This window comes from Genypterus blacodes, unplaced genomic scaffold, assembly GCF_046128005.1.
Source record: "Genypterus blacodes isolate CSIRO-AG114 ecotype Tasmania unplaced genomic scaffold, CSIRO-AGI_Gbla_v1 ptg000048l_1, whole genome shotgun sequence".
Lineage (NCBI taxonomy): Eukaryota > Metazoa > Chordata > Actinopteri > Ophidiiformes > Ophidiidae > Genypterus > Genypterus blacodes.
Window position 1 is genome coordinate 2,980,032 of NW_027466861.1, and position 26,718 is coordinate 3,006,749.

General features: G+C 44.0%; 2 protein-coding genes across 5 annotated transcripts in view; one reads left to right on the forward strand and one right to left on the reverse strand.

Moving 5' to 3' along the window:
- Positions 1-642: 642 nt before the first annotated feature.
- On the reverse strand, positions 643-8,892 carry hepacam2 (HEPACAM family member 2). The gene is made up of 9 exons (XM_076149706.1): positions 8,721-8,892; positions 5,483-5,836; positions 4,553-4,840; positions 2,788-3,087; positions 2,058-2,183; positions 1,721-1,742; positions 1,554-1,588; positions 1,359-1,432; positions 643-1,241 (listed from the first exon to the last, which is right to left on the reverse strand). The coding sequence occupies exons 1-9, from the start codon at positions 8,776-8,778 to the stop codon at positions 1,113-1,115; spliced, it is 1,386 nt and encodes a 461-aa protein (XP_076005821.1). The 5' UTR covers positions 8,779-8,892; the 3' UTR covers positions 643-1,112.
- A 6,504-nt stretch (positions 8,893-15,396) lies between these two features.
- Positions 15,397-26,718, forward strand: part of cdk6 (cyclin dependent kinase 6) — a 37,315-nt gene continuing 25,993 nt past the window's right edge. Inside the window, exons 1-3 of one of the 4 annotated variants that reach the window (XM_076149809.1) lie at positions 15,397-15,501; positions 21,500-22,563; positions 23,403-23,770. In XM_076149809.1, the coding sequence (XP_076005924.1) occupies positions 21,844-22,563; positions 23,403-23,770 (1,088 nt within the window). In that variant the 5' untranslated portion in view covers positions 15,397-15,501; positions 21,500-21,843. Of the gene's footprint in view, positions 15,502-21,499; positions 22,564-23,262; positions 23,771-26,718 lie in introns of those variants that run through there. The other 3 variants (XM_076149807.1, XM_076149808.1, XM_076149810.1) reach the window with 3 other exon arrangements.

The following is a 26,718-nucleotide window of genomic DNA, read 5'->3' on the forward strand; positions in this document are numbered from 1 at the left end:
AACACAACACAACACAACACAACACAACACAACACAAGCACAAGCACAAGGCAACAATTTACAAGTTGTTCACTTGTGATCACATAAATTGCTGCCAGAACATAAAACCATGGCTGTCTGTTAAGCAGTAGTACAATTGACATCCCTACTGGCTGCAGCAAATGTTCATTACATCATTTAGCAGAGAAACAAATGTTCATTTTAACCCAATTGCTCTTAGCTTTCAGTAAAGATGAGTGAAGTATATTAGCTGTACCTTTGAGTTGTTGTAAGCAACTATTAAAAGTATTTCAAATGACTCAGATAATACATAGTTATAAATCTTTAATAAAATACAAAACAGATGTGTGAAGGCAAACTGTACAACAATATAGAATTATTATGCACTGACTTTGTTTTTAGTATTTCATATCCATTTTGAGCAGGATAAAATGCTACATTTGTGGAAACAGTGTTTTTATAGAAATAAATAGTAAGAGATTCCAACAAAACACAGGAACAGAACAGCGAAATATGTATAAAGAATCTTCAGTATAATCATTCTACAATATTTACAATTGATGGTCATCAAAAACATCCTTAAATATATTTCTTACAATAAAAAAAGTATTCATCATAACACTTGTCTTTTTGAAAACAGGATTGCTTTTAGGGGGAAATATAAATAAGCTTGTTAAAAACTATGACTTCAGGCCAAACACATTGAGAGAGCCAGTATATCAGTTATCAAAGGGTATTATTATGCCACTAGGCAGGCACTGGATAAGACAACAAGGTAAGATTATTACCTTGATAACTATGATTTATGATTGCTGGTTTGGTTTCATATCATCCCAGCACATCATGTACATGAATTAAATGATTAATTAAATGAAAAATGTCCATTTCATTTAACATTAACATAAAAAGAATTCAAACCTTCATTCATTCATGCATACTCTTTCCTCTCACAACAATGTCTGCAAAAGACATCTGTCCATAACAGTGCATGATCAGATTGTATACTCACACAAGTCTCCTTCATCCCTTGTGCAAAAAAAGGCAGGCCGCCAAAACAATCTCAGCAGGATTTGGTATGACCAACGGCAGCAGGCTTAGGCCAGACTGGAGTCTCAGTGTGGAGTACATCTTGACTCCAGCAAACTGTGGCTGGGGGTTTCGGGGACATGCCTGATTACATCATAGATGGTGGTGTGCATATCCTGAACCGACTCGAGGCGAGCAAGTGATCTGCATGATGCCTGGAAGGTAATTACATAGGAAAATGAAAACTACACATAACAGCTCAACACAAGAGGGCAAACTCAAACCTGCTGCCATGAGAACAAAACAATTTTGACGTGTAAGATGAAAAATACCTGCGTAGATTCCATTTTTCCAGGTATTGAGATGAATTCATAGATACCAAAGTCTTCCGTTGCATCCTCGTGACCTGTTGGTGCCCATGTTTTAAAAAGATATATAAGCCAATACCTGGGACATTAGGACCTCAATGTTTAAGCTTCAATGTCCTTCATCATGACCATTTATTTTATGCAGAAGAGTAAGCTTACCTGAAAGATGTGGCCTTTTCTGCTCTGACTCTGGTCTGCCAACAGAAGCAAACAGAGCAGTTGATTTAGGCTTAGCTGTGTTTACTTATTTGACGATTGCATAATTTTTTAAATAGAAATTATTCATCTCTATTTATTCAATCTTCAAAGCATGATTAATATCTTACCTATTATAAATGCTCATAAGCACTGGAGAGAAGGGAGAGAAAGAGACAAAGAGAAACAAATATTGAAATATTTCATATTATTATCACTGACGATGACTTTGGCTTCTTCCGATTTTGCTGTTATTTTGCTCTGGTTTTGCTTCAGTTGGACATTTCAAAATCTTTACATTTATGATTACATCAAACATCTCAGATCATGGTAGCAGTATGTCGTATGTGTTACCCGAGAACAGGCATTTGTGAGCTTTGAGTGTTGCTTTAAGCGGTTGTGACACTGCAGTCCCACACAACCAGATATCCTATTTCTGCTGCTGTGAAACCACATATAATATCTCACCTCTCTTGGGATGGCAGGTTCTTCTGAGGAAGACTAGCAGCATGCAGCCTATGATGAACAAAGAGCAGACAATAATGGCTGCCAGCGGGGATAGTGAGTTGCCCGTCTGGGTGTGCTTCTCTTTCCCTGTAAACACAGAGAGGAGCGAGATTAATATTTATAATCACATTTTAAAAGGTTAGGCGTCTGAGACTCAGTCTGGCCAAACCTCGTAAAACTGCTGGCATAAATGTCGCCTTTGCTTCTGTTGAATTGATTAAAAACATTTTAAAAACATGTCCAGTATCGGCAGTGGACATTTGTGTGCCTTTCTCAGTATCACCAAGACAACATATCAACGTCCCATTGGGTACACAGAAACTCCACATGCTATAAAACCTAGTCAACAAATACAACAGCTGTGATCCTGTTTACCTTCCCACCCACTGACCACAGGCTCAGGAACCTGGCAACACAGATAAAGACCAAGTTTCCTATCAGCCATTACGCTGGATCCATAACCTTGATTTTAAGCTGATGGTCATGTTACTGTGCATCAGAGACAGTCAGGTGTGTACTTTATTCAGCTCCCCAACTGTTCCCAAGATGGCCAATGTTCCTCGCTGTGAGGTTTAATCTCTCATAGGTCGTGTATCTCTTTTGCTTTTGGCTTGACGCACTATTATCACACAGGATTCCCAAAATCTACCCACGCTCTGCTACTTTCTGCCATACCCTGCCCACTACCCACCTGTTCCTAAGCTGGCTACCACCAGTGTAAACTGGGCCTCGTCTTGCTTTTGGGTGACGTTGTTGAAGGCCCGGCAGAGGTACTCCTCGGCGTGGGCCAGTCTGTAGGAGACCACCTCTAGCCGCGGGCCCTCGGTGATGACCTGGGTGGCGTTTCGACTCTTGGAGATCCAAACGAAGCTGTTGGGTGGGTTGGAGTCAGCCTGGCATTCAAAGAAGACCAACTCTCCAGGGTTGATGGTGAACACCTCCCCTGTCCGCAGGCCCTGGCCTGAGTTCACTGCCAGGTTGTAGGGTCCATCTGTAGAGGGTCAGGGAACTATTACATTTTGCTGATGATGTGGTGCTCTGTCCTGCGGAATGATTCATCTCCTTTAAATTTTCTCATGACATCTAACAACCGGGAAGTCACAGGTTCGATCTCTGTCATTAGCAGCATTCATGTGCCTTTGAGCCAGGCCAGGCACCTAACCCCTAAATGGCCCCAGTGTGATTGTGCTGTACTGGGTACAGGGCTAATTTGAGATGCGTAGGCTATGTGTGTAAATATTTCCTTGTGTTACATGGCAGCAGTATGACTCAGGATACTGGTTCCTTTGGTAAATAAACATTAAAAATCTAAACTGGTGCTTTCATATTCTGCAAGTTAAAAGCTTTCCGTGTTTTTTATACTGTGTGACTCTGCTCTGAGCAATTCTAAACAATGAGGGCAGCTCTCAGGTTTGGTTTTGACTCTCAGAGTTGCTTCATTTGAACATGTTTAAGGTATGAAGATGGCAAAGTAAGTCAGTCACACTTTATCAGCATGTAGCAGCAACGTTCTCTACATAGAGAAACACATTGATGTCTAACCAGGAAGTTACAGCCATATCCTTGTAACATAATACACGTTAGCTTCATGACAGTGATAAAACATTCAAATGATTTCACAGCACGGGCGACGGGCCGACATCCTTAACAGCAGAGTAGATGACCTCTGTCAGGTATGTCTCATGCAAATACTGTCCAATAACAGCCATGTGTTTTCAGTTCTCAGTTTGTAGGCTGATCTCATAGATTTACATACAACCTCATACATGGAAGAGTGTTTGGCAATGAGTGCAAAAGTGAAAACAGTGAAACAGAAGAGTTCACCTTATCATATGGCTACTTAGCAAAGTAATTCAAAAAAATCCATGCAGAATATTTATTTTGAATACACTGAAAAAACATTCATATAGTCATTACTCTGAACAATGGCAACAGAGTCTTTCTGTTTGAAACCCTGACACGTCAAAAACTAGCATAGCTTTTCCTGACAAGGCCATGCTTGTTTGTAGCGTCAATGTTAGTTTTGAGCTTGCTAGGAACGCTGACATGGTGCTGGCAACTCTTAGTGTAGTGATACAAAATTAGCTAGACTACATTAAACCAGATGACGGCTTCATTATCAGGTTCAGTTGTTGATCAAACTTGAGTTCCTCATATCATATACTGTATTTAAGAGGAGGTATAGTGACCTGTTATGCTGCCAGAAATTAGATTTTGGCCAACAAAACAAAACTGATAAAGCGTTCTAACATGAGCTAAGCATGATGGACTTGATGGACTTGTTTGCTCTCTCTTCAACAATGCCCTATTTCTTCCAGTTACCTTCAACCAGAATCAAACGCTGAATATGAGTATTTGGTGTGAACACGCACTACGTCTACACAAATGCACTTATAGCTCACATGACTCTTGCAAATAACAAAAAGTAAAAGAGGACAAAATGGAGTTCAACTCACAATAGACAGTGAGTTCCATGGCCCTGCTGCTCCGGCCCGGGCTGACTGGATTGCTGGCCACACAGTGGTAAATCCCCATATCGTCTTTCCTCACAGGACTGATCAGCAGTGTGGAATTGTCTTTGGAGAAGTGGTATCTGTCACTGGGGCCCAGCGGCACATTGTTCCTCAGCCACTGGAACCCAACTCTTGTTCCTCTTTCCACAGAACACGTCCAGGTAACGTTTGCTTTGTCCTCAACAACGGCGTATGATGGGCTCTTCACAATGACCGGAGTGGACACAGGGACTAAGGAAAAACATTTCGGTAAGTTTAGGGTTTCTAGCAAACATCTTATCACATAAGACAAAAGACAACAGATCAAAGTAGAAATGCATTTCTTAAAGAGAATGAGCTCGGATTGCAAATGCTGAAAATTTTGCCTGAAAAATTGAAGCCTGAATGCCTGAAAAATGTTTGAATGGTTTCTGTACATGAAAGTATAAAGGGCCTGAAGAAAATTTGAATGTATTTTAATAGGGTATGGCTAAAAATAAACTTTAAAATGGGAAGCATTTTAAACTGCCACTTTCCGTGGAAGCAGGGGAACTTCCCGAATGTAGGGATGCATTACGGTCGAAAATGGACACAAAATAAAGAAGAACCAGCAAGTTGAAAAAGACCTAAATGGATTTTCTCTGCTGGAAATGTCACATGGGCCATATAGAGGAAATTTAGTATCATTTAACTTTGAAATATTTAAAAATGGTAAATATTTCAGAAACTATGAAAGATATGAACACCAAAAGTCATCGCATAATGTTCTGAATATGCTGAACACTTTCATGTTTGAATGGTGACTGTTGGTTAAGGTATGTGGATGTTAACTGCCAAAAAAACAGTACAATACAGCAATAAACTATGATAGATACTCAGGGTTTGTTCACTTACCATCCACTGTTACATGCACTGTTTCCCCCTCATTTACAGGGTCTGTCTTGTTATGAAACTTTATGTGGAGTTGCAAGTGGTAATCCCCTTCATCGTCCCGGTTTAATTTCTGGATTAGCAAAGAAATATTGGGTGCCCTGAAGAAGAGATGGTTCCGGTACATCATATTGGTTATATCAACGTCTTTGGTAAAGGTCACCAAAGTGGATCTGGTGCCGCTGGGCCTGGTATGGGACCATGTGCCCTGGATATCAGCCTCGTCTAGCTGGAAACAAGTCTCTACAGGTAGATGCAGGGGCTTTCCTTCAATTCCACGATGGACCAGCGACGGGATGTGGATGAACTTACAGTTGACTTTTGAGGAGAGAGAGAAAGACAGGGAGAGAGTTAATACACAATCCCTGCAAGTAAACACGTTGGATCTCCCAGGTAACACATGACTCTGTACACATTCCTCCTGATTGACCATTTGTTTCACAAAGTGGATCTCACTTTGGAGCCAGATAAAGGGTGAACACTTGAACACCTGATGGACTGATCATTAATGGATGCACTTCTGTTTCCAAAGTGACCATTAGTCCATATCGACACTGGTTAAAGACTGACTAGAAGCTGCAGATATGATGATTGTGGAATGTGTTCTTCTGTATTTCACTTTTTATGTTGGCTCTAAAGAATTCAATAGATCTGCGTCCACTTTGTCAAGAGTTGCAGTCTTCCAGATTTTAATTGGCTAAACTGGCCTGATTAAGCTAATGCCAGCTTTGAGTGGGGTTGGCAGCTCAAAATAACATGTATGGTGTCCAACAAACCGATTTCATGTTAGTAAAAAAGATCTGTTAATACTTAACTAATATTGGTAGGTATATTGATATATCTGGACTAGCCTAGTGCCTTGTTCAAGGGCAATGGCAGGACCTAACACATGTTTTTGACCACTTGGGAAAACGTCAGAATGGGGCCTTGACTTGGGGAGAAACATACAGATGCATGCACCAGGTCAGGTGCTGGATTCCAACCAGGGACCTTCTCGCTGTGTCTGAAATAAAAGGTCTGGCACGTGTCAGTGTTATATAGTACGATACGACTATAAGAGGCATGGGTGGAGGCATGGGTAAAGCGAAAGAGCGGTGCTGTCCCACTCTGTAGATACGTCCTGAAAGTGTAGTGAGTTAATATTGACCCAGTTCACAGTGCGTTATTGTTATGAGACAAGGATGAGTCCTGTCTGTGATCCCAACTGTTCGCAAAACAAACACTCAGCTGTGTTAAGTCTCTGGAAAACTGTTGATGCATTACACCTTCTCTCTGTTTAGGCTCTGGCTGCGTGCCAGGGCAGTTTGTCTGCTGGGTTGTGAAGAGGTAGAGCAAGGGAGGAATACGAAGAATGGGAGGAGCTGTCATCGTCAACATAAGAGTAACGTTTCCAATACATAAAGTTTCCCTCTTCCTATCCGTGCTCTGCTGGTTGAGAAGTTAACATTAGTGTGATCAGTATCATGTTTTTGGTTGTTGAAAGTATCCAGTTTCCCCACATGGTTCATTAAACTTTCATTTGAGCCTCAGAGTGTCATTTGTCAGTCATTTTTGACAACTTCAAACTTTTTGGGATGTTTTTTTTGACAGTTTCGAATTGAAATGATGAGTTGGTGGCAGTGAAGCAGCAGCAGCAGCCTGTGAGTGGGCAGTGCAACAACAGTGAAACTAGCTCAACAATCTTTCTCAACTTTTGTCCACAGCTTTTTGTTCCTTTTTCCTTCCACTTTATCTCCATTCATGGTCTTTTGTCTTAAATATGTGCTGTTTCTCCATACTTTCTCTCTCTCTGTTTCTCTATACTATCATGTTCTGAAATCAAAGAGATTATAGGGCCTTGGACATTATGTATTAGTTTACAGGGCTATTTAATATTTAAACAAATTTTAAGTGGTTCCCCTCCTCCACTCCTCTTCCCTTTCCTCCATCCTGACTGGTCCATGTGTCCTCTTCAGGGACTTCCAGCGGGTGTCAGCCAGGTCCCCGGTGACTGCTGTCCATGTTATTCATCACAATAGATTCACTGTTTGGCGGGTGTTATGTCCTAAATAATACATGCTGCGCCAACACCCCCACGACACGTTCCACTCTGACAAGCCTGCAGGCCAGGTTCTCTGTGTGTGTGCGTGAGTGTGTGTGTGTGGGGGTGTGCGTGTGTGTGGGTAGCAGAAGTGTGCCTGTGTTTACGACAGCTGAGATCCGGTGAATAGGCTGAAAGGAGAGGAGTGTGCCGAGCCCGCTCCTGCACTGTTGTCACCAAACAACACAGGGATTGTGGAGGTGATATGGTAGAGAGGAGATTATAGTGACAAAGAGATTTGAGTTGAAAGGAGGTCTTCGTTAGTGGTCAAGCACACACACACACACACACACATTCAAGTTAACAAAGTGTGCGCACACATTCAAACAGCTATAGAAACCCACAGACACCTGCCACCTTATCACCCTCACACATATCCAAGCTGTTTGAACACAAAATAAAGTCACACGGTGCATATCCAGAGGCGGGTGCACCACCACCCTCTGTCCTCTGATGAGACAAACACTGTCCCTGCAAGGCGGTTGACGAAACAAACATCTGAGCAGTGAAGAGTCCTTGTTTGAGGAACTTGTCTGGTAGATTCATCTGATCATGTGAGTGACACTGATACAAGACTGTGTGTGTGACTTCTGCTTTCCAGTGTCTCTCTCTTTCCCTCTCTCTCACTTTGTCTAAACAAACAACAATACCAGAGATGGTGCCTCTGTAAAGTCACACTGTGATGAATAAGGAGGTGATTCAAGTTAAATGCCAAATAATCGCAACAAAAACACTCCGATGCCTGAGGTAGAAGTTGTGGAAGTCAACTAAAGTCCTTTTGTCCACAAATTCAAACTTGTCCTTTAGTCCAATATAACATATTTTAGGATTTAACATTACAACATGTAATCTCTACCTGAATCTTATATTGAATCTAATCATCATACTCAATCAGATCAAATCCAACATTTTTAGATTTGCTTCTGATCAGTTTCATTACCGCCTCTCAGTTCTTACATTTTTAAAATCAATTTAAAAGTTTCACAAGTTTCACGAGCACAAACCTCCTCAATTCCCCCGCAACTTTGCCCTGCCAACCACCCAAACACAGCAACCATGGCCACCAACACAACGATGTCAACATGACATCACCACGCAAAGCTTGAACAGGTAACGCTTTACCTGGTAGAAGGAAGAGAACAGAGCAGAAGTACAGCGCCGTCCTCCCTGTGGCCTCCATGGCATCTTTGTCCTCCAGAGTGGACGGGCGGTGAGGGATGTGGGAATTGTGGAGAGGAGTGGAAGAGTGGAAGGAGGAGGAGGAGGAGAGAAATGTGACTGGCTGCGGTGACAGAATTTGGCAGGGAAATAAGAAGAGCGAGCTTCAGCCTGCGTGCAATCACCCTGAGCCCAGGCTCCGCCCACGTGACACCAGGAGGAAGAGGTCCACCTGGCAGGGAGACAGCACACCGTGGTCCTCTCACATACACACACACACACACACACACTTATTCGCCCTAAGGCTAGGGATTCTCCTCAAAGAGAATCTCAGACTTGTTAGTATAAAAGGATAGTTGAGAGTGGGTAAAGAAACAGTTTCTTTACATTGTAATGCACCAGCTGTCATCCTCTCTCCCTCAGGCTATGACACAAAGAAAAAGGGCGAAATGAGTAACGAGACAGAAAACATCTGCTGAGCCCTCAGACTCCATCCTTTGGAGATTTCGGTTGCATTCACAAGTCTGGTGTAAGTGTGATTTTTGTAGGACAGATAGATGAATATTGGGTTAAAACTAAGAAACGATCCTTTGAGTAATATTAGCATGTATCAGTGACCATTCAGATGCCCTGAGGTGATGAGCGCTCGTCAAGATCGGCAACATTTTGGTTGGGTGATGTTTTGAAGTTGTTTCTCTGCCCCCCAAGGGTACAATGTGAAATCTGAGCCATAAACCATTGGTGTAATCATTAGACATTTAGACATGTTAATGACACAGCTGCTGTGGGATAACTGGTTTCTGTTGCTCTGTGAAATGATGACTCGGAGGCGTCGTTCCCTTTGGACGTTTTCATGAAATCCATTTATCCTGGTAATTAGTAATTTGGCCCTGAAAAGAAGTTATTCACAAAGTTCCTTTAAATATAACTGTAAACACGAAAAGTCACATGTTAAAGAGCCGTGTTTCCCCTCAGCGATTTGTGTTTTTCCACGCATGGTCATCCAGCAGTAGACGCAGTGGAACCCGGGCACAGTGGATGAATTAGGCCATTGTGTGTGGTGTAAATGAATGCCTAGTTTGGTGATGGCACCGTTAAGAAACTGGTTATATTCTTGTTAATCAGGCATTCCGTCATGAGATGTCCATTCATGCAGACGAGTAAAGACAGAGGGTTTGTTTTTAACTGTCATATCAATACAGTATTTGTTAGTCTGGATGCTGGATTTGGCATATTTGACATGTAAACTACTGGAACTCTGCCCTGAAGCCAAATTAATAAAATACTTTAAAAATGACATAATCTCTGATTCCCACAGTAACTATCCTACGATTGATTACAACCAAAGCACTCCCTTGTACCTTCACTGCACTTTTCTCCACCAAACCTGCAACTTTCCTCACCACCTTTAGATGGAGTCAGTGTGTCGTCCACAAAAATGACACACACACACACAGACAGAGCTGAGCGTGCAGGTTTAGTTTGTATAGGCTTATTATGTCTAGCTGCTTGTGCTGACAGTCCCTGGCATGTTATGGATGTAGGATGGTATAGGATCATATGTCTCTATGATTCTCTGCTGTTAAGTATTGATTAAGTGTATTTACCAGTTAAAAATGCTTTCTCTGTCTCTCTCCAGACTCTTATTCTATTTCTTTTTTTTGCCAAAGATGTTAATAAAGGATAACATCTGAAGACATAACAATGAACATGAGGTAATAGAACATTTTTGAGACTATTTCTTATACATAGAGAGGTAAAAACAATCATGACAATAAGTAATATGTGTCTTATTTCATTTCTGCTGCATGTTGTGAGACTATGGTATATTTGACAGAGGTTTAGGTAAAAGGGAAGAACATATTGTCATATGACTGAAGGAAATTGAGAAACAGCAGAGGAGCTGTGTGTGTGTATAAGCTTAATGTCTGACAGTGCAGCTCAGATCAAGAGTTCACTTACAGACACATCACTTGGTGCTGTACGGCCATGTTTGGTCTGGTTGGACCATCATCCGAAAACCATGACACATGCCTAAATCTAACTGAGCTACACACTCATACACTCACACACACACACAACCTCAAATGGGGGGGCCTCTTGCTGTGCTAAAACATGTCACATTTTCCATTTTCAGCCTTCCACTGCTTCTATGTGACTCTTGCTTCGTTTCACCACGTATCTCTGCCCGACTACCATCCTCCTCCTCGGTGTACCTGGCACTCTTCTTCCTCCTCTACCTCCTCATTGTATTATCACGTCTTACTCGTGGTAAAGTCCTAAATCATTTTCTCTAAGTAAGGATAAACGAACTGGACCCACTCAAGCTGGTTCTCTTCTCCCCTCCTCATCTCTCCTTCCCCTCTGATCTCCTCTCCTCCTCACCCGTATCTGCTCCCTCCTCGCCTTCTCTCTGTTCTCCCTGTTTCTGTTTGATCCTTGTCCTCCTCTTTCATTCCTCCTCTTTCCTCTCCTTCTCCTCCGGCTGCCTCAGCCTCCAGCTGCAGGCACTCAGGGCAGACACAGCACACCAGCCCACATCAAGGCCACACTATTGGCACACGTGTGCGCATGTATGTGTGTGTGTGCGTGTGTGTGTGTGTGTGTGTGTGCCTGGAGCGGTCGTTACACTGGGGCCACATAGGGTGTTGGTGGCCTGTGACATAGGCTCCTATATTCTGCTCCCATTGCTCATGCTGTCGTTATGTTGAATGACTTCCCTTTTTCTCTCTCTCTCTCTATATATATATGTAACATTGGCTATAGGTTATAATATGGAAAGACTTCACAGCATGCATGCAAAGCTGATTATGGCGTGACCAAAATGAGAAACTGGTAAACACACTTCTCCCTTTGGAAGCTGCTCATAAGACGTCGCGCTTTGAATGACAACTTAAAATGGCTTGAAATAGAGCTTCATATCTGTGGATGTTAACCTAACTATAGCTCAGAGAGAGAGAGAGAGAGAGAGACAGAGAGAGAGAGCACAGGAAAAAGGGGCGGGGATGTCTGCGTGCCCTCAGAATGATTTGATTGGATGACAAGGTTTCATTCACAAACGAGTGATTTATAACACTGGGGAAACAGTAGAATGTTGGACACATGCAGCCCAGTGTGTATGTGTGCGTGTGTGTGTGTGTGTGTGGGTGTATGCATGTGTCATCCTTGTGCTCGCATGTGAACGACACTGTTTTACTGCTGCACCGTTGAACCTTCTATCTGACTGCTGTTGCCTAAGTGGCACCTTGACTTCTTGAGCCAAAAGTCTAACACACACACACACACACACACACACACACACACACACACACACACACACCCACACACCCACACACACAAACTGCGTGGGTCGAGTCTATGCAACATTTCTCAAAGAATGCCTCAGCTGCACTCTCCACCCTGAAGTCAGTGTCACAACACCCAGAGTGAGTGAGAGTTGGAGAAAGAGTGTGTGTATGTATGTGTGTGTGTGTGTGTGTATGTGTGTGTGTGTGTGTGTTATGCATGCCTGATGTTACTATACGCGCGACTACATGCATGAATGTTTCTACAAGCTTGGGTGAGTGTTTGTCATCCAGCTGCACAGGCGTTGCTGTAATATGTGCCTATTTGTGAGAGTGTGTGTGTGTGTGTGTATGTGTGTGTGTGTCTGGGCCGGTGGCAAGAACCTCACCCTTTAACGCATTCCACTATCTCGCCCACGCACTCGCCATGTGACCCACCGTCAACGACAGCAAATAAACTGATGTCAAATCCTGCTGCCTGGAACCCAGATCCTCTTCTGCTTCCAGTCAAAGGCTCGGCTTTGTGTGTTAAACTCTAACACACACACATACAGGAACACACATACAAGCTTCAACGTAAAGCTTTAGAATATATGTGTGGGGGGTGGGTGTGTGTGTGCGTGGGTGTGCGCCTCTCTCATAACTTTAAAGTATGCTTGCGTGCATTCTTACTTAAATGCTCATTATGTAAAGTGTACATTCAGTGCTACAAATGCGTTTATGACAGGTGTTGCAGTTGCGTGGATAAACAGTTAACACCAATACACACACACACACACACACACACAAGTAGGGTGTCAGCTTTCACGTCCTGCAGTTTCAAGGCTCCTCTGATAGATTAAGAACCACAGATTCTCTTACAGGATCTGAAATCTGCCACGTTGCTCTGCGATGAAGATAAATAGACTTAGTTTCACAATGAAACATGTGTCTCCTTCAGACATTACTAAGCAAAATGTCCCCTCTCTGCAAACTCAACATATGTATGTTCACTGAGACGGAAAATTGAAAGTGAACTTTTATTCCACTGCAGCAACGACTTGTCAGAAGTCTTCCCAGCAAACTGAGAAAATTCAAAAACATATTCAATCCAACACACACACGTCGATGACAAATAGGTGTTTACAGCATACATGCTGCAAACCAACTGGTGTGAGTGCGTGTGTGTGAGTGTTGGTGTTTGTGTGTGCACGTGCATGCATGCAGATTTGACTGGACACAGCCGCCTCTATGTTCACTTCCAGTAGCGAGCAGTTTGGCCGCAGACGCAGGGCTGAGAGTCAGAGCTCCCCGTGCTCAGGTCTGTGCTTGTCCCCCTCTGCTTCCCAGAGCCGTAAAGCGCAGAGGGAAGAGAAAACAACAACCGACGCCACGCCACACTCGCGCCAATCAGAGGTGAGCGTGCGCATTAACCTCATTTGACCAGCTTTTACTCAGACGCAGCCTCAGGGAACCTCGGGAGAAAAGGTGACATAACGGCCGACACAAGCACCCACCACACTTTCCATTTACTAAAGATAGATTAGAATGAGCCTGGGAATTCAGACACACACACACATACACACACACACACACACGTCTGAGACCACCTCACTGCTTTCCATCCTGTCCTAGTAGGTGCTAATGTTTATCATCGCTCAACACTAAGTAGCCGGTAGCCATTTGTCAAACTATTCGACGTGGCGGCTGGTGCCCCAAAACCCTGCTGCGTTGCATAACATCTGCTGGTGTCACAACCAAACGCTACCCCCGCCAGCACAAAGCACGAGGTGTGACATTACATAGTTCCTCTTAAAATAAAAATCACAAAAGAGATGTATAGATTGCGGCAGTTGAACAGCTGGACCGGGCCAATACCTGATTATCGTATCTTAAATGGAGGTATTCCATTGTTGGACGCTATCTAGCTGTGATAGCCATAACCGCCCACTGCGATGATGTAATCAGTGAGAGGCGTGAAAGAAAACAAGCCGGGTCAGTCTGTGTTTGTGTTTGAGTGTGTTTGTTGTCACAGCAGAATGGGATTGCAAGGAGTTATGACAAAGCCGCAAACGGCACAATTAGTGAAAGCATGGAGGCATTACAAAAAAAGTTGCGGCAGGTTACGAGCACACACAACCCATAAATGCAGAAATGCGGTTTGACCCCCAGCAGAACACGGAACACACGACCAGTGTCCACACCGAGCCCTGCACACCTTCGATCCCTCTTGCATATTGCTCCACAAACACACAAACACACACACACACACACACACACACACACACACACACGCACACACACACACAGCTTCTTCTTCTGAGCTAACAGTGTGTGCGGGTTGTTTTGAAAGCAGCTAACATGGGGGTCCGAGCCAGATTCTCCCAGTGATGACGTCATGGTGAGGAAAGTTTCCCATCGGTGCAGAGGGTTTGTGCTGCCCAAAGTCGAGTTTTACTGCTTGAAATTGCTAAATCAAATCTGGGTTTGGCCTGCTGCTTCGTGCTCGTAATCCACCACATTTTGGCCAAATTCAGAGCCAGAAACTCAGATTTCTAAAGCTGCCTGTTTCTGCGTTGTAGCTGGTACTGAAAAGAGGACGCACAAAATAACACACACACTATACAGTAGAGCTCCATAGCTCTCAGCACACACAGTATACAACAATACAGTGAGTCAGGTGAGTGGCTGCATAGCAGTTTAAGGTTGGTCAGGGTCTACATACGACCGCTGCCCATTTTTACCACTGGAGTAAAGTAACAAACTAAAAACATTTCATTTAAGTAACATTCCAAGAGCAGGAGCAGGAGCCTCCTACATGAGCCCAGCCTGGAGAGTTTTTGGAACTTGAAAAAACCTGCAGGATTGTGTCGACCTGCTGGTGTTTGAGCTGTTAAAAAGTCTGGAAACAGGAGCGGCTGTTCAACGTCGACCCCTCACCACCTGAGACGCTGGAATCTATAGCATCCAACCCAACCTCTGAGAAGAAACAGCCTCAACTAAGCCAAACACGCCGAACGTCACCTCGCTGGTATTTTCTCCGGGGCTATTGTATTCTGCTTCTAAGGTCTCTGTCTCTACCGCCTCTGTCCAACCCATGTCTAATCACACACAAATGGGAATGTTAAGTATTTTTGTTTGTTCAAAGAGGCCGGTGAGACTCTCTAATTTAAAACAACAGGGGAAACAACAGCGTTACTTGTAATTAGCGCCCACCTGTCTTGGGGGTTAACAGGGCAGCGGGAGCTCGTGGCCTTCAGAGGGTAAGGCTCGATGCCGACAGCGGGCACACACACACACACACACACACACACACACACACACACAGACACACACACAGACACTGTATCTGTGTGTCCACTCGGCTGATTACAGATACAATGGCATAATTGTTCCCAGGTGACACAATAACAAATCTTCACAAAACAAGACCCGCAGACTCCAACAAGACGCTGACGGTGCCTTTCAAGAGACAATTAAAGGTAAGATCAAACCAGCTTTGATTTCTTTGCGGCAGACACTATAAAGCAATATATTCAGTTTCCCAGATGATAACGCGATGGTGTGTTGATATGATCGTTCCTTCGCAAAGCTCTCTGGAATGATGTGAACTAAACATCCAGGAATGTTTTTTTCCCCAAAGGCGGGTTTACAATCCGGACAACACGCGGCAGGTGCACGAGTTGCATCACAGAGAACGTGTGTGTCCATTCATTGTCGAAACGTTTCTCTCTTTATAGTGTAGCAAAGTAGGAATTTGTGTTGAAAAGTGTCATAGTTGCAACAAGAGAAATGCATTCACTCAGACAAACACACACAGGTCTTGAACTGCGTTGGAAGCTGTTGTTTGTTTGTCCTGTACCTTTGTAACATGATCCCGTCAATTTGTAACATATCTGAATTTACACACTCACACAGCTGGAAAGGCGCACAGACAAAGAACAAGGATAGTTTGCGATGCGAGTCAGCATCTGTCTTTCCAGATCCACGGTGCCTTAAAGAATAAATCAGGTTCCTCCATTTTAAGACGTTGAATAAATTGATTTACAATAGCACCATTGAGCTCTGCTACTCCAAATAAGCAAACTTTGATTTGTGCTGATTTAGGTCACACTATTATTGCTATTACATATAATCAAGTATATAATCACATAGACTATAATGGAAGAAGTAGTGGCAGTCAAGCTCATGGTCAAGCCACAAGCTTAACCCTTTATTACAAAATGATAGACTACTAAAACATCTATGTGTGTGAGGCTTTCCGGCACATTCTAAAAAAAGAAGGTTTCTTTGCTGATATGATTGCATTCTTTCGTTTTCTTTGAAGATTTAATTGATGAAAAATATTCAGCCGATACTTAAATGATATCAAACTGGGGGTTGGGTAAAATTCCACCTGAGGATCGTTCATGATTCACAGAGCGAAACTGTTGCATTCCAGCGAAACGATTAGATAATTAAGGGTGTGATATGGACTCATTTGCCACACAAGCCTTCAAATAACTAAGCTCCAGCCCTGCATACACGGAGCAAAGCTATATCCCCATCTTCCGCCCGCACAGGCTTGAAGTAAATCCTTCCGATCCACTCTTTAATCGCCAATCCATCCCTTTGAAAAAAAGGAGCAGACAGACAAAAGAAATCTGTCAGATATTATTTATCTGCCACCAGCTTGTTTTTTCCAGTGTCTGTAGTTAATTTTCTGTGGAATGTGAGGAGCAGCTGTCACTTTAGCACATGAATGGAGTCAGTTTAGTGGCCCAGAGGCATCAGAGTGGATCAACAGCGGAGGAGGGACAGCTGGGCCCGGGGGGACAATAGCACTCTCAGTTAATCATTAATACTCTTAATGAACAGCAGCCAGGCACCAGAGGTTCACGAGCCAGTCTCTCCAGAACATTCCGCCTGCAACAGGAGGAGACACAGGCAGCCTCGGCCTGTCGGCTGACCCCAAACTGACACTTGTTGATTGGGTCCTTTACAAGAGGCGGGAGGGGGGTGGGGGGTCTGTTTGATGAGGTTTCACCTGTTAGAATTGAGAAATGAGACAATGGCGTAATCCACTGACAACACAATGTTTAACAATCTGCTTCTTAACGTGCAAATAAACCAGCTAACTCAAGTTCAACATAGAAGAAGCCTCCATGCCAGTTGAACACAGCACACGTTAGATTTGAATGGATTCATGCTGGTGATGCTCTGTTGTTGTCTGGTGTCTCATGTCTGAGCCACGGGTCGGTGATCTGTTAAGGAAAGCTTTGTACACTTCCTTGTAATCCAGGAGTGTCTCAATGTAGTAGAGGTCAACTAATAATTAATAAGAAAGACCCCAGACTGTGTCTAATAAGGTCACAGTGCAGTTGATCTAGTATATAATGACATAAAGGGGGTATTGTAAATGCAAATGATGGCCAGTCAGCTGAGCGAGTATACATGTTGTACTATAGAATTACAAGAAATGTCACCCGGTCATATGTGTGGAAAAAAATATATGAACTAATGGAACCATAAAAGTTAGCACGAGTGAATTTTCACAAAGAGCTTTTCTTGAACGTCACATTGAGACGGACTGAACAACCCGAGATGTTATTGGAAGACAAACGAGTTTCTAAAGGGCAGCAGATGTTAGCTAGAAGTCTCATTAAAATGTTACACTCATCCTCTGTTTATGTGCGGGAGTGTGTGTGTGTGTGTGTGTCCATGTCCGCACTTGTAACCAAATGAATTTGTATGTGAGTGTGTGTCTGCACGTGGCCGTGCGTCCTGCCCGGCCCTCCCCGTCGGCGGAGGTGGCAGGTGTTCCTGTGTCCCTAAAAGAGCAGGTTTTTATGTCGCCTCCTCAAGTTAGTGGCTTGGTTGTCATGGCGACGGCCCAACAGAAAGAGGCTTGTGTCTGGGGGCCGGTGCTAGGGAGAAGAGGAGAGAAGGGGCTTTACTTCACCACAGACTCGGGACTTCACTGTGAGGAAGAGAGCAAGTCCCACTGAACAGGCCTCGATTGTCCTCTGCCGTCCTCTTGTAATAATGTACATCACACACACACACCCGAGATGTCGCTTAAATATTAAGCTGCTGACAAGCGCGAGGATGTGACTCACATCAAACAGTGAGGACACAGTGATGCTGTGGATCAGGAAATCAAAGAGGAATCCAGTGTCGCAAATCCTCTCAGATTTCTTCCCAGGTGTGACAGCAGTCAGTTTAAGAATATCTGGTTATTATCAACAAACTCCACGCCTTGTGGCATGGACATCCCCCCCTTTTTAGGTGGGACGTGCACACAATCAATCTGTCTCTCTGTGTGCGTGTGTGTGTGTGTGTGTGTGTGTGTGTAGATCCTCCTCTGTGTGGGTGGGTGTAAGGAGATCTGGGAGTGACTGGGAGTCACCTGTCCCTTGTTGGCTTCACTTGTCCCCCATGTGAGGGCCGTAATTCTCTCTTGGCAAGGCTGATCAGCAGCTGCCATGAGCGCGCGCACACACACACACACACACACACACAGGGATGAAGCCATACACATATGCACATGTACATACTGTTCACACAGACACACAAAATGTAAACCCCAGCACATCTTTATTAATCACTTAGGCCCGGAGGGAAAAATACTACTTGTACATAGTCAGCATGTTTCTTCTTCTACTTGGCTAACTCTGGCAGTCAACGTGCATATACTGTACCAAGTGCTAAATAAATCTGTAAATTGTTTGGTGCATATCGATTTAACAAGCTGAACCTGAGTGAGTGGAACTTAAACAAACACGTGTCTCTATCATGACTTCACACACAAGACACCGCCAATCTGTCACCACTCTGCTTTCATGCCCATTGTTGTCCAAATCTGATCTTTGTTTGTATTTATTTGTACGTCGTGTAGAGTAGAGCAGACCTCCGGCTCTGTTTACCGTCCAATTGCTCTGCTCATGCAGTCTGTGAAGCTCTATTTCCAAGCTAAGTGAGGGTTGCGTGATACTCCACTAAAGGCAGGGAGGGAGTTCCTCTGGGTAAGGAAAATAGCAATACCTCTTCATATTCCTTCCAGTTGTCCAGCAGGAACCTGGAAGTCCCCTTTATCATTTATATTTTATAAAACCTTTCGATCGTAACCACGATCCGGCTCAAGAGGTCAACAACCAGGAGCGGACACTAACTTGCTCTTTTTGTAAAGCTCAAAAGCAGCGGCCCGTTATGACTCAAACGAGTGAAAGTACCAAATGCTTTCTGCCAGAAAATCTCTATATTAAAGCACAATGAGAAGCTTTGTGTGCAGCACAGGCTGGAAAGAAATAAAATCATGAAAGTGAGCGCCGCTCCCACAGAAACGCGATGCTGGGTTCACTTCCTCTTTTTGCAGGTATTTGATTCCTTATCTGGTTTCACTTAATTCAAACTTAGCAGTTCCGCCTCAAACAGCTCGAATTGTCTTATCACAGCAGCATTCAGGTATGCAGAAGGAACTGCCAGCTTATTATTTGACTTCAGCATAACTGCGAAACTGCCTTGACAACCATGCTTCTAAACACTTGTCAATGAAGTAGCGTATTGACTAAGAAAACAGTCAAACCACCATTTTTCAGTATCATTCCGTGGTAAATTTGAAGGAGTGGCGCTGTCAAGCAGCATTCCTACACCCTATGGAAGCCATGGAAGATTCCCAGGATACGGAGCTGAAATGCCAGTTGCAGGGTTTGGCTTTGCAACAACTTTTGTTTCTTCAAATCTGGTGTGGGCACATTAGGAGGTTTTGATAAAGAGTGATCGCAAGACATGTTTACATCTGCACTCAGACAGACTAGAGTTACATGTATTGAAGAATTCAGATCCAGAACCAAACCAAAAAGCCTGGCGCTCTGTCCCCCCGCTCGCTTCCAGCATCTTGTCTCAGATGCAAGCTATTTGTTTGAACTTTATAAATACTGAAAATACATCTTACATAATAAAGCAACAAGGAGGACATTTGCCAGTTAAAAGCAGTGGAGTGAAAGTCTAAAGTCCATTAAAATAGTAAAAAAGACCTCAAGTATCACTATCACAATTCTTTGATCTTTTACTTTCCCAACCTCCCTCTCCATCTAGAAGGATATTAGATTAAACTTTAAATCATAATCTGACCACACTGGCCCTGCATCTCTTTCTAGAACACGCACGAGCTCTATCGAGACAAACATATGAGGTGTGGAAACTGAAAAACCCATATGTGTCACAGACTGACTGACTGAATGTGTGTATGAGGAGGTGCGTCGCTCTCGCTCTCCTCTGTACCGCACACAACGAATCTAATTGGTTTGTTCTCCCGGCCAGATGAGAAGTATGCATACTAATGTCTTCAATCTGTGCAATGGTTCTCGGAACAGATTTCCCCTGAACAAAGATGAGTGAAAAAATGTAAATAGCCCACATTTACAGTAATTGGTCGGGGATACATTGTCTGCATTGTTGGCTTTGTGATGCAAATGCTTGAAATTTGGGGTTGCCTATAAAGTTGGGAAGGGGCGATTGCCATACATACTTCCATGTCATTAACCCCCCTCACCCCCCCGCCAGTCCCCAGCTTTACATCTCCAATGGAAGTGGCTGTTTTCTACAAGCAGCCAGCGAGACGAGTTTGCATGTAAATCACAGCACCGGGTGGAATGTTCTTCCTCTGATCTTCAGTGTGCCTCTAATACACGCCTTCAAATGAAGTTATGATAATGGGACTGAAGTTCTGATAATGGGACTCGGTTACACGCCTGTAATTGGCCATTCACTGTGTTTAAGCTGACATCAAGTCTTGTCACATCTAAACCGTGTCCGCAAAAGCAAAAAAAAAGGTGAAATATAAACTATTTTGTGTGTCAGGAGACAATATCTTCAACCAAAAATAAATAAAAGTAAAATACATATCAAATGGAGACAACAAACGGAACCAATTTGGACTTCATTTCAGTCGATGAGATGTTAAAGTGTGAATTATGAAATTATCATCAAGAGGACAAAGTGAAGTTTTTGATAACAGATTAATGAAATAGTGATTAAATAATTACAGTATATTTATATAGGAGTCACTGTCGTTTGAATAACAATGTGTTTCAGTTCATATTTCCCACCTGTAATCAAATATCAGATATCACATTATTGTATTATGACTTGATTAATTGTAATTTTAGGTCAGGCCATCTTCTGATTGGTGTTAAATCTCACATTGTAAATCTTTCATGCAAGTCTACTCCTCAGTATGTATTTTAAACAATGATGTGTCAGAATTGTGTTGCTCCTTATATTTTATGTTTTATGTGTTGCTCTTCGATGTCTTATCTTCTTTTTCTTTTTTTTTTTACTCATCGGAAAGTCATCTTGTTCTCAAAGTTTGAAAGTGTTGTATACAGTCAAGGTCAATGTTTAGAATTGAGGTATTGTATTTTACATTTATATTTACTTGCTTGAAATGATCACTAACAAAATTAATCGAGTATAACGATCCTTAATTGTTTCCCATAGAGACCCAGGCTGCCCACATGTAGTTGGCCATCACGCCTGTTTTGGGGCTCGTATCCCGCACAAACGACCACCGGAGCAGCGGACCCCTCCTGACACAGATGAAGCTTGCGGGCCTTGAACCTGACCCCGCACACCCCGCAGACCATCCAGGCGAGGCTTGTCACATCGCATCCCCGCTGGCGTATTGTCGCCGCCGCCGCCCTCTCAATGGCGAGAGAGAGTGAGGGGGGGGCAGGGGGGGCGAGAGAGAGATAGATAGTGTGGCGGTCCATCCAATCAACCACCTCCCTCCCCTCCCGGTGCTCCCGGTTTTGACACGGGAGACAAAACCCGCGGAGAGGACTATGAATGGTAAAGCACCGAGGAGGCCGAGGGAGAGCAAAAAGGAGGCGGCGTGCCTTTGTAGTCGGGGAGGAATGCGGAAATGTCCCCGCTCCGTGTCAAACCTCTCTGAAGGGGGTCAGGCCACATTCAGCCGGCGTGGGAAAGCCAGGCAGAGCCGGAGCTCACACAGGCGGAGCGGGCCGCGGCCGCATGGGCCTGTGTGCGGGGACATGGAGGGGGGGAGAGAGAGAGAGAGAGGAAGAGGAGTGAAGCCGGGAGAGGAGCGTACGTGGTTCTGGAGGAAGAGGGGGGGCTACATCACGCGTCCGCCTTTGTCCTGTGACCCCCCCTCCCAACACACACACACACACACACCCACCATCAGTCCGCAACCCCTCACACCCCCTTACCCCCCATACCAAACACACACTAACTTTGCAGTGAGAGTGTGTGTGTGTGAGTTTTGGTACGCCCCCTCTCTCCTCCTCCTCCTCCCTTGTGTGTGTGTGTGTGTGTGTGTGCGCTGGTGCAAGTCTGAGGGATGGGGGGTTAAGATCCTGCACCGTCCAACTACCTGTGTGGCCCCCGCATGGAGGACAGCGGACAGGGATGCGTGTGATGCAGCAGCAGCAACAAGCAGCCCGGGTGAACGCTTTGTACGTAAGACGTCCGAAACCTCCTCCGCTGCGTTCGATCGGACATGCCGAAGTTACGACATTTTATTAACAACACAAAACAAGGTAAACAACAACAAAAGTCACTAGTTTTCATGCTGAATTCAATGGCAAAAGTGTGTTTTCCGGGCGCGTTGGTGTCGTTTTTGTTAATAGACTTTAAGAATGTGACAAACGCTTGTAGGAGCAATTCACGAAGCAGTAGGATTATTTTTATTATGGTTCCACGGGCAATTAAATTAGAAAAAAATTCGAATATAGCGCCGGAAGTCGTAGAAATGCGCTGAAAACGTTCCGGGGGCTTCGTTTGACGCGTTGTGATGATTTTTGGAGTGGAACCGTGCAGTTTTGTAGCGTTTTAAATGGATTGCTGCTGTAGGAAGTTGAGACAATGCGATCAATAGAAAGCCACGTGCTCGCCAAGTTTTGCTTCTCCTCACACACAAACGCCCAGAAAACAAAGAAAAAAACGTAAGAATTAATATTATTACTTAAAACCACTCGTTAAGTTGGATTCGCGTCCTGCTCTTGCGCGGTTTCCGTAATATTTCTTGTTTAAATTCTTCAAACTTTGACCAAAGTCGAGCCACGCGAGTGTTACTTGGAATAACAGTGTTTATGGGTTGAATTATTGAACGCGTAAGAGTTAATTTACGGGGGGATTTAACGTTAAAAGAGGCCAAATGTGATTTATTTTTAATTATTTGACTTTGTGTTAGAAGTAGGAGGACATGAGTTGCTATGCGTAATAGGAGGAGGAGTGGAAGTTGGGACGCAACAGGACTCTTGTGTTGATAGTCAGAATAAAACATGATGACAGTCCTGTATTTGCCTACCTGGAGCTTATTTTGAGGCAAATTGTCAAAGATGGTGACTTCCTCCACATGTGTGTCTCTGTCCCACAGGCATCGCATGTGCCGACTCTTTTCTGTGATTATGGCTTTGTGAGAAAGTCTGTGGCTCGTCACCCTCGCCGGGATTCCCCGCAATATTTTCACCGAGAGACGAGAGAGAGGCAGAGGGGGAGAAAAGAGAGAAGGAAATCTGCAAAAATGGACAAGGAAAGCGTCGCGACTCAGTATGAGCATGTGGCCGAGATTGGAGAAGGGGCGTACGGGAAGGTGTACAAGGCGAGGGACCTGAAGAACGGGCGATTTGTCGCCCTAAAAAGAGTCCGAGTCCAGACGGAGGAGGAAGGGATGCCGCTCTCAACCATCCGGGAGGTGGCGGTACTCAAGCAGCTTGAAGCCTTTGAGCACCCCAATGTTGTCAGGTGAGTGGGGGGCAATTGTGTGTGTGTTTCATATGAGTGTGTGTGAGTTTTATTTGTACATCATGGCCCAGGTTACTCCCCTTTTGAGGGCATCTGATGACCAACATGCTGCCTCGTATGACCTTTTGCATCGCGCTCATACTAGTCCACTGTTCCTCAACGTGGACACAGACTCAACGTGGTTCAACCCACATTTTAAAAGCACAAAGTTGCGCAACAAGTGGCTGGTTACCTGCAGGAAGTGTGGGCACACCTGTCAGACTCCTGACAGAAATGCGCTTTACCTTTCATGCACTGTGACAGAGCGGCGGCCGATGCCAATCGCTGAACCAATCGTCACTTCCAGTCACATGTGTCCACCTCACGTGTGCTTCTCTCATCAGCTGAACCTTCACAAAACGCCAGACGGGTCTTCTTTCCTGATTGGCTGCTTTCCATCCATATTGTCCCCTCGTAGAGAAAAACCTGATGGAAGAACAGCGTAAACGCGCCATTTAAATCTCAGATAATTGGCTGGCCATTGTGACCGTGTTTAAGCATCAGTCAGTACCTTTACATGCACTTTTATACTTTAATTATACGGCAATTAAGGAGATAAATCAGTCATGTATAGACCCTTTAATGCGACGGAAATTCGTACAAATCAAAGAAAAAAAGAAACAGAATGGTTTTGATTCTGTGCATCGCTTTTTTGCATGTAATGGCATGAAGGACGTGCCTTGCTCAGCAGCACTTTGACATGCTATATTTATCGCAAATGCATTGCTGCAGTTCGGAATAACTTGTTTAATGCGATATTGGCTGCTTACGTTACTTAAGTTGTCCTGGGGTCTACTGGAGAACATGACCACTGTTCATACACACACACACGGGACATTTCTTTCAGTTTTTTAATGATTGTTCACTCAGAGGTCAGTTGTCAGATACTGCGTCATATGCTGGCACTAGCCAAGGTCTGGCCTTGGTACTTTTTTTTTTATTGTGGAATATTGAGCGCCGTGGGATTGAAGGGGAAGTTCTAAATGGATGTTTTAGAATCATGGTTTGTGCCTTCAACAATAATTCAATGAATAATCGCGTAATGGTTCTGCTTTTCTCTTAATGGGATCACAATGGATTTTGTTCCTTCTGGAAGACAAATACATCATCGGGTCTTAAAGTTGTCATAGGTTGGCCTTATTTGGTGTCCCACTGTGAGAGCGACGGTTTATAGAACCCGCGAGTGCGAGCCATGGAGCTCTTTGAACCATCACGGGGACTGCGCTGTGTTTCCGTCAGCCAAACGCATAGCCAAGCAGCTCAGGAAGGCTGCATTGTGGGCCTTCTGTGTGACTCTAGGCAACCCCTGGATGTTTGTAATGAGGCCCATTATTCATTCCATATGTTCGGTGTCTGCTGAGGGCCCCCATTGTAGCTCAACAATCGGACCATGAGGGGTGTTTAACCCTTAACGCTTTAAGAGGAGGGAGCCGTCCATTCTGTGACATCATGCACAGGACTAATACCTTGAACGAATCGCCCCTCGCTCGCTGCACTGTTTCCAAGATCACTGATTGCAATGGTGTTGGCACTGATGCATGATGGGTCATTGGATAGGAATGAAAGAGCTTCCTGACAAATTTAGTCATTGATTTCCATGCTTTCAACAGTTGGTTTAGCTCCTTAAAACAGCACAGGCAGTATTTTTGTAGTGTTGCTCTGAAATTGAAGCTATTTATCTGAAATGTCCCATCATAGGTTTGATTCTCTTCTTCTTCTTCTTCTGTCAGTCAAACAATCCTGACACCACTTCATTAATCTTAGCAGGAAACAAACTCCTCTGGAAACAGTCACAATTTACACATTCTTCTTAAAAACAAGGAGTTTATAAGGAGTTTATTTACCCCTTCACAAAGAAATTAATTACTCTACTAATTAAGACTTATTTAGGGTTTTTAAATGGCCGTGACAGGCCCGACCTCTGTGTGTGCATTACATCAGGAAACATGACAAAGTTAAACCAGAGTCTAAATAACTTCATGGTATTCATTCACTTGTTCCCCTCTTTGTTTTGCTTGTTGACGTGTGTTCATATTCCACTCATCTTTATTTAAGGCCTTGTGATGAGGGTAGCAGGTTCGCTGATCCAAGCACTTTTTTCCCCCAAAACACGGCGTGTGTGATAAATCTCATGGTGGTTCTCTCCCTTTTGGTCTCCTCTGTTGCCATGTTGGAAGATGCTGCCCTTGCACTAGATACAGACCGGGTTACCATGGAGCATCGGGAGTTGTCATAGTGCCGGTGGAGGAATGTTGGTTGTGGTCCCCACCTCTTTGAAGAGGACAGACTGGATAGTTTTTTCAGCTTTTCACCAAAGCCTGGTCTGCCGACATAATCTGGATTCTTGGCCTCAGCTTGTTGCCTAGTGAAACACAACTATAAATGTTGTTGTTTGGGGCTTCATGGTCTGAAATCTCCAAGAGCTAATAGACTTTTTCCAGGGTGTTCTGAGACGACCACCAACATGCAGATTTTGGCCTGCAAGCATTTAACTTTCTCCTGCGCGCTTTAACTAAAATGCAAATGTCAAAGCGTCGGAGCAAACGAGGGCTCCCGGCCTCAGAGGTTCTCAACTGATCAGAGAGCAGAATTGTCCATCTCTCATTCTATATATTTGAAATATAGTTGAATATTGATGCTTTTGCAGACTGTTAAACCCGTGTAGCTCCATCTGGCACCCTGGTTTCCTCCATCTCCTATTAATTAAGGTCTTTAATTAAGGTCTCTATAAATGCCCGTATCATATTATCCCTTGAAGGGCCAGGTACAGTAAATCCTTCCAAATAGAATCTCCAGATTGATTTCAAAGTAGAAGTCAGCGATATAGACACATTTAGACTCATGGTTGAACATAACGAGCGCGGTGCAGCTGGTGTAATGAATCTTGTCGTTCTCGTCCAACTACTTCC